Source organism: Peromyscus leucopus, chromosome 4, assembly GCF_004664715.2.
Source record: "Peromyscus leucopus breed LL Stock chromosome 4, UCI_PerLeu_2.1, whole genome shotgun sequence".
Taxonomy (NCBI): domain Eukaryota; kingdom Metazoa; phylum Chordata; class Mammalia; order Rodentia; family Cricetidae; genus Peromyscus; species Peromyscus leucopus.
The window spans coordinates 64326853-64335351 of NC_051066.1; the positions used below are offsets into that span (position 1 = coordinate 64326853).

The 8499-nt window shown below is 39.0% G+C and overlaps 1 protein-coding gene across 1 annotated transcript; it reads left to right on the forward strand.

Moving 5' to 3' along the window:
• Window positions 1–556: 556 nt before the first annotated feature.
• Window positions 557–1883, forward strand: LOC114683706 (olfactory receptor 4C16-like). Its single transcript, XM_028858012.1, has 2 exons — window positions 557–778; window positions 1173–1883. The coding sequence occupies exons 1-2, from the start codon at window positions 557–559 to the stop codon at window positions 1881–1883; spliced, it is 933 nt and encodes a 310-aa protein (XP_028713845.1).
• The last annotated feature ends 6616 nt before the right edge of the window (window positions 1884–8499 follow it).

Genomic DNA, 8499 nt, shown 5'->3' on the forward strand with positions numbered 1-8499 from the left:
ATAGATTTGTAGAAATGGATTACTTTAAGATATAGATTTATGGAAATGAATTAATTTAAGATATAAGAATAGTTAGCAAGAAGCCTGCCACGGCCATACAGTTTGTAAGCAATATAAAGTCTCTGTGTTTACTTGGGTGGGTCTGAGCGGCTGTGGGACTGGCGGGTGACAAAGATTTGTCCTGAATGTGGGCAAGGCAGGAAACCTCAAGCTACAGATAGGCTTCCCATTTCATATGAAAAATAATGTTAATGATAAAATATTACAGATAACATATTCTAAATTTATAATCATTAAGTTGTAAAATTAATCATAATTGTGATAACAGGGATTTGTGTTTGCAGAGTGTTATGGGAACATAATAATGCAAATAGATTGCCACAAAATTTTAGGAAAAAGTGTTGAATCATTTATTAAAAAATAACAGAATATCACTAATGAGGATTACTTACTTTTGCATAAAGTGCTCCACAGAATCACATACCACTCTCAAAATAAATGTCTTTATTTTTTTCAGATAAAGTATTTCATATTTACCACTTCTGATCACTAAACAATGTGGCTGAGTAACAATGTGACTGAGTTCATTCTACTTGGTTTGACACAGGATCCATTTAGAAAGAAAATTCTCTTTGTTGTGTTTTTGCTTTTTTATATCGGAACATTATTGGGTAACTTGCTGATCATTGCTACCATCAAGACAAGCCAGGCACTTGGGAGTCCAATGTACTTCTTCTTGTTCTACTTATCCTTATCTGACACCTGCTTCTCTACAACCATAGCTGTAGCTAGAGTTTTCCACCTTGCCCACAGTCAGGACAAATCTTTGTCACCCGCCAGTCCCACAGCCGCTCAGACCCAACCAAGTAAACACAGAGACTTATATTGCTTACAAACTGTATGGCCGTGGCAGGCTTCTTGCTAACTGTGCTTATAGCTTAAATTAGTCCATTTCCATAAATCTATACCTTGCCACGTGGCTGGTGGCTTACCGGCATCTTCACATGCTGCTGGTCATGGCGGCGGCTGCAGTGTCTCTCCGCCTCAGCCTTCCGCTTCCCAGAATTCTCCTCTCTCCTTGTCCCACCTACTTCCTGCCTGGCCACTGGCCAACCAGTGTTTTATTTATTGACCAATCAGAGCAATTTGACATACAGACCGTCCCACAGCACATAGCCCCTAGAACAATTGTGAATTCTCTGATGAAAGAGGCCTATATTTCTTTCAGTGAGTGCATAATACAAGTCTTTACATTCCATTTCTTTGGCTGCCTGGAGATCTTCATCTTCATCCTCATGGCTGTTGACCGCTATGTAGCCATCTGTAAGCCTCTGCACTACATGACCATCATGAGCCACCGGGTTTGTGGGATGCTGGTGGCCATGGCCTGGGTGGGATCCTGTGTGCATTCTTTAGTTCAGATATTTCTTGCTTTGAGTTTACCTTTCTGTGGTCCCAATAAGATCGACCACTATTTCTGTGACTTGCAGCCACTGCTGAAACTTGCCTGTTCAGACACATATATGATCAACCTACTTCTGGTGTCCAACAGTGGGGTCATTTGTACAGTGAGTTTCCTCATGCTAATGGTCTCATATGTCATCATCTTGCGTTCCCTAAGAAACCACAGTGCTGAAGGGAGGAGAAAAGTCCTGTCCACCTGTGTCTCCCATATCATTGTGGTCATCCTGTTCTTTGGACCTTGTATTTTTATATACACACGCCCTGCAACCACATTTCCTATGGACAAGATGATAGCTACATTTTATTCAATTGGGACACCTTTGCTCAACCCTCTGATTTACACATTGAGAAATGCAGAAGTGAAAAATGCCATGAAAAATTTATGGAGGAAGAAACTAATCTCAGATGATAGGAAATAAATGAAGGTCTTCTATCTTTTTCCATAGCTTTAAATTAGGAGTTAATAAATATCTTTATTATTAGTTTTATATATCAGTTTCTTAGGGCATAAGATTATAAGCTCCTATAGTAAAGAGACAATGTGAAACGGTGTTGAATAAATTAACATAGAGGGATAAACTGTGAAATATAAATTAAGTGTGAAGACCTTTTGTGTTTTTTGGTGTTTGATCCTGTTTCTCTGCCTTTCCAGCCTTTCTATCTCGACAATTTTGGCTATATTTGTAACTTTCTGACCACCTTCCTGTAGATTTCTGAAGTTTCCACCTAATATATATCTATCTACATAATCACATTTCCTATTTGAAGCCTGCTAAGATTTACTTTCCCGATTAGTGATTCCTTATTTTTAGCATTTTATTTTTGAGATTTTAATATAATTACAATAGTTCTCTCTTTGCTTTCCTCCCTCAAAACTCTCCCATATATACCTTCCTGCTCTCCTTCAAAATTGTAACCTCTTGGCCCCTGGCAGTGTGATCAGGATCAATGCCTGGGGCATGAGCCAGCTTTCTGGATCCCATTACCTATGGTCGGACACCTTGCTTAGTCTTAAGGCAGGGAGGAGGGGCTGGATCCTTCCTCAACTGAATGTACCAAGGTTTACTGTCCCCCCATGAGAGAACTTATCCTTTTGGAGGAGGGAATGAGGGATGGGTCAGAGTGGCAGGGGCAGTAGGCAGGGGTGGGAAGAGCAGAAGGAGGGTTGAGAGGCGAATCTGTGCTTGGTATATAAAACAAATAATTTTTTTTTAAAAAAAAGAAAAGAAAACCAGGAAAGAATTGTAACCTCTCCCCTGCCACTTGTTATTGCATGCATGTATATATATGTATATGCATATATATTCCAATTAGTTATTTTTTTATAAAGACATGTTGGTCTTATCATCAACTTAAGTTTTTCTCTGGATTCAGTAAATTGTGCTATGTTCAAATAATTGTAGCAAGTGTGAGTATAGGTGAAAATGCACATATTTGGAGGAATCTATTTCATTTGGAGATTGATTCAAAATTCTTTTTTTTTGTTTGTTTGTTTGTTGGTTTGTTTTGTTTCATTTTTTTCATGACAGGATTTCTCTGTGTAGTTTTGGTGCGTGTCCTGGATCTCACTCTGTAGACCAGGCTGGCCTCGAACTCACAGAGATCCACCTGGCTCTGCCTCCCAAGTGCTGGGTAAAGGCTTGCGCCAATACCACCCTGCGACTCAAAACTCTTGCCATGTATTTATTTAGATTGTTCTAGAACACTAATAAGATACACAGAGAAAAATTCACTCTTGAGACTCTGGGATGTTCCTCTGTCAATGTGAGGGCTACAGTCACAATGATTCTTTTGTAATCCTTATTCCCTTTTTCTGACTTGATCTCTTCATCTTTAAATATTAAGATTTTTCCTGGGCATACTAATTATAATATTTCCTTTATAGCAAAGTATTAGATTTAGTGCAGCATATATAAGATAGTTTAAGGTACAGATTTCTATACAGGTTAGTACCAAAAGAACAATCACTTCAAGATAGGGTATTTGGATATATTAACAGATTAAACAGAAACAGGATGACATAAGGGAATATTTTAGGCTTTGGAACAGAAATTTCATATTGCAAATATAAATTATTTTAGTGAATTTTGTATCTAATCCAGAAGAAAATAATATTAGCAAAGGAAAAGCTGACATTTAGATGATATTTTTACATTAGATTAATTTTTTCATTATTAGTTAATACTCTAGTACTGAAGAATATTAATGTGAATAATATTGTTAATGTTAATATTTTCTTGTGTGGTTTTTAATAGAAAAAATTAACATGTATTATTTTTTCCTTAAGATTTCTATTACTTTTTTAAACCAGTAAATTGTAAAGCAAAATTTTATCAATTTTGTTATATTAGAAACTATAAAATTTCCCTTTCTTTCTTCCTTTCTCTCTCTCTCTCTCTCTTTCTTCCTTCCTTCCTTCCTTCCTTTCTTTCTTTCTTTCTTTCTTTCTTTCTTTCTTTCTTTCTTTCTTTCTTTCTTTCTTCTGTTTGTATTCCTTTGATTTTTTTTTTTTGAATGCCTGGGATTAAATGTAGGTCCTTGCACATGCAGGTCATGGGCTCTATGACAGAGAAATAACTCCATCTTATAATTTCTTTAGCTCGAAGTATGATCATATTTTTTGTGTGTTTTAGTAGAAGGCAGTAAAGTCTACAGTAATCTACACTGGTATATGTAGTATATACTACTTCCTGTTATAGTCTGTGTGTTTCAGTCTCCTGTCAATCTTGAGAATATTGTCAGTATGTAATACCTATAGCTTGACTCTGTTATCACAGGATTTTCAGTTCTAAATTCCAGTTGACAGAATAATATTTGGTTCCTTCTGTTTCTGAAGCAAAGGAAAATTGTCTTACTGCTTTAGCTAGAACTTCAAGTACTGTATTGAATACATATGGAGAGAGTGGACAATCTTGTCTTGTTCCTGATTTTAGTAGCATTGCTTTGAGTGTCTCTCCATTTAATTTGAAGTTGGGTAATAGCTTGCTGTAAATTGCCTTTACTATGTTTAGGTATATCCCTTTATCCTTGATCTCTCCAAGACTTTTATTATGAAGAGTGTTGGATTTTGTCTAAGGCTTTTTCAGCATCTAATGAGATAATCAGGTGAGTTTTTTTCTTTCAGTTTGTTTACATGGTGGATTGCATTGACAGATTTTCCTATGCTGAACCTTTCCAGCATCTCTGGAATGAAGTCTACTTGATCATAGTAGATGATCTTTTTGATGTGTCCTTGGATTCTGTTTTCAAGTATTTTATTGAGTATTTTTGCATTAATATTCCTGAAGGAAGCTGGTCTGTACTTCTCTTTTTTTAGTTAAGTCTTTGTGTGGTTTGATATCAGGATGACTGTGGTCTCACAAAATAAATCTGGTGATGTTCCATCTGTCCCTATTTTGTGATATAATTTGAGGAGTGTTGGTATTATTTCTTCTTTGAATATGTGATAGAATTCTGTTCTAAAACTGTCTGGCCTTGGGATTTGTTTTTGGCTGGGAGACTTTTAATGATTGCTTCTATTTCCTTAGGGGTTATAGGTCTATTTAAAACATTTATCTTATCTTGATTTAACTTTGATAAGTGGTATTTCTCAAGAAAACTGTCCATTTCTTTTATTTTTTTTTCATTTTTTAAATTTATTTATTAAATTTAATTTTACATATCAGCCACGGATTCCTTTGTTCTCCCTCCTCCCACCCCCAACCCCCACCTTCCCCTAACCCACTCCCCATTCCCATCTCCTCCAGGGCAAAGACTCCCCGGAGGATTGAGTTCAACCTGGTAGATTCAGTCCAGGCAGGTCCAGTCCCCTCCTTCCAGGCTGAGCCAAGTGTCCCTGTATAAGCCCTAGGTTCCAAACTGCCAGTTCTTGCACTGAGAGTTCATGCATTTATCTTATCTTTTTTTTTTTTTTTTTTTTTTTTTTTTTACTTTTTTTATTTTATTTTACAATGCTATTCAGTTCTACATAACAGCCACAGATTCCCTTGTTCTCCCCCTTGCTGCCCCCTCCCTTTCCTCCAGCCCACCCCCCATTCCCACCACCTCCAGATCAAGGCCACCTCCGAGGACTGAGATCGACCTGATAGACTCAGTACAGGCAGGTCCAGTTCCCTCCTCCCAGATTGAGCCAAGCGTCCCTGTATAAGTCCCAGGTTTCAAACAGCTATCTCATGCAGCGAGCCCAGGACCTGGTACCACTGCCTAGATGCCTCCCAAACAGATCAAGCCAATCAACTGTCTCACCTATTCAGAGGGCCTGATCCAGTTGGGGGCCCCTCAGGCTTTGGTTCCCAGCTGGATCAAGAACAGAGAGGGAGAGCAAGGAATAGGAGACCATGGTAAATGAAGACCACATGAGAAAAGGAAGAAACAAAGTCCTAAAGAGGCCCACAGAAATCCACAAAAATACCCCCACAAAAGACTGCTGGCAATGGCCGAGAGAGAGCCTGGACTCACCTACTCTGGTGATGGGATGGCCAAACACGCTATTAGTTGTGCCAGAAACCCCATCCAAGGACTGAGGAATCTGGATGCAGACATCCACAGCTAGGCCCCCGGGTAGAGCGCTGGGAGTAGAATTAGCGAGAAAGAGGAGGGTTTATATGAGCAAGAATTGTTGAAACCAAGGTTGGATAAAGCACAGGGACAAAAAGCCAAACAAATGGAAACACATGAACCATTTATCTTATCTTGATTTAACTTTAGTAAGTGGTATTTCTCAAGAAAACTGTCCATTTCTTTTATATTTTCCAATTTTTTAGAATCTTCAAGGGTGACACTAGCTAAGCCTCTTAGTAATGGGGTTATAGAACCTTAACTGGCCATCTTCTATAACCAGGCAAGGTTTCCAGTGGAGAGATTTTGACACCAACTCAGTCGCAAAACCTTCAACCTACAATTTGTTCTAACTGCAAGATGTGCTCTGGAAAAGAAGGCACAGAACTTGTGGGAGTGGCAAACTGGTCTAGACAGAGACCCATGGCATGAGAGGGAACCCATGACTGACTCAGCCTGCATGGCCAGGAACCAGAAGCTGGATAGCCCAGAGACCTAAGATAGAACCAAACACAAATGGGAAAACAAAGGTCAATGAAATGATTCCTAATGATTGCTCTACTGGTAGATAAGAGCCTAACATAATCATTATTACAGAGGCTTTATCCAGCAACTGATAGGAGCAGATGCAGAGATACACAACCAAATATTAGAAGGTGCTGGAGGAATCCTGTGGAAGAGGGTGAGGAAGGATTATAGAAGCCAGAAGTTCAAGGACACCATAAGAAAAAACACAGAATCAACTAACCTGGGTTCATAGGTCCTGATAGAGACTGAACTGACAATCAGCAAGTCTTCATGGGTCTGACCTAGGTCTTCTGCATATGTTATCATTTCATAGCTTGGTTTTCCTGTGGGACTCCTAACAGTGGGAGCAGGGGCTATCTCTGACTCTTTTGTCTGCCTTTGAGACCCTTTTCCTTCTAATGGGTTGCCTCCATTCCACCTTGGTATGAGGGGATTTGCATACTTTTATTGTAACTCAATATGCCTTGTTTGGTTGATATCCCTGGAAGGCCTGCACTTTTCTGAAGGGAAATGGAGGAAGAGTGGATCTGGGGAAGAGGGAAGGTAAGGGAGGGACTGGAAAGAGAGGAGGGAGGGGCAACTGCAGTTGGGATGCAATATATGAGAGAAGAATAAAAAGACAAGGAAAATAATGTACATTGAATGTAAATGCATCCTTTTCATTTATTTTACTTTACGTATATGAGTGTTTAGGTTTCATGTATATCTGTACAGCATGCATGTGCCTGGTATTCACAGATATGAGAAGAGAAAATTGGATGCCTTGGAGCTGGAATTGTAAATGGGTTTTGTAACAGGCTTTTTATTTTGGGCCACCACCAAGCTCCCAAACCATGACAGGGAGACTTATTAGTTTTGAATGTTCTTGGCTGTTCAGCTTTTCATTAGGCCAATCAGGTGCCTTAGGCCGGTGTGGTGAAACCAAGGTGACACATCTTTACATAATTTAATAAATGCAGCATAAACAAGAGTAACATTCCTTTGCACAGTTAAAGTAATATTCTTCAGCATAAACAAATGTAACACATCTTTGATGAGTTAAAACAATATTCCACAACAGGTTGTGAACCTCAGTGCAGGTGCTGACAATTAGACCTGGGTCTTCTTCAATAAAAACACTTCAAGAATCAATGGGTCATTTTTCCATCATCAGACCTTCTTTATGGTCTATCTAACATTACTTCTGGACATGCAGTGAACATAGAGCCCCCATGTTTGCTGCCATGCATCTCCTGCAGACCGTGACCCTTCACTAAACCATTTCAAGGATCTGCAATAAAGATGCAGATAAGACTGAATGTGTAACTCCAGTAGGTATTGAGCTTGAAGCAAACACTTTAGTGGAGGAAAAGTTGGAAATCTGAGTAGTAAAATGGAAACATCTGTGTGGGGAAATGAGGCTCACGCCTTTATCCCAGCACTTGAGAGGCAGAGCCAGGTGGGTCTCTGTGAGTTTGAGGCCAGCCTGCTCTACAGAATAAGATCCAGGACAGGCACCAAAACTACACAGAGAAACCCTGTCTCAACCCCCCCCCCAAAAAAAAAAAGACTATATATCTTGGGCTGTCACTAATAGCTTCCTCTCTTTTGAAAGAGAAAGATATTCTTCACATCTAGACAAGGCTGTTGCCTATGAGAAAAACCTCTTATTCAGTAGTGTTTGCTTTCTACTCAAGCATATTCCTATACCACCTTTTGCTTACAAGAGCAACTCAGTGAAACATGTTAGGAAAACCTGGCTAGGAAAGTACATACTTATCTTACAAAGATATGAGACATACCAGGAAATATCAGGAGTTAATGAATAGGTGCAGGAGTAGACCTGATGACAACTTCACTATTAAAGTGAGTTCCGAAGATTTAATAAAGGTTGCCAGAACACAAGTTGAGAGAGTAAGAAACCATTTGACAAGAGACACTCAGTCATGACTTAAGAATGGATATTACTGT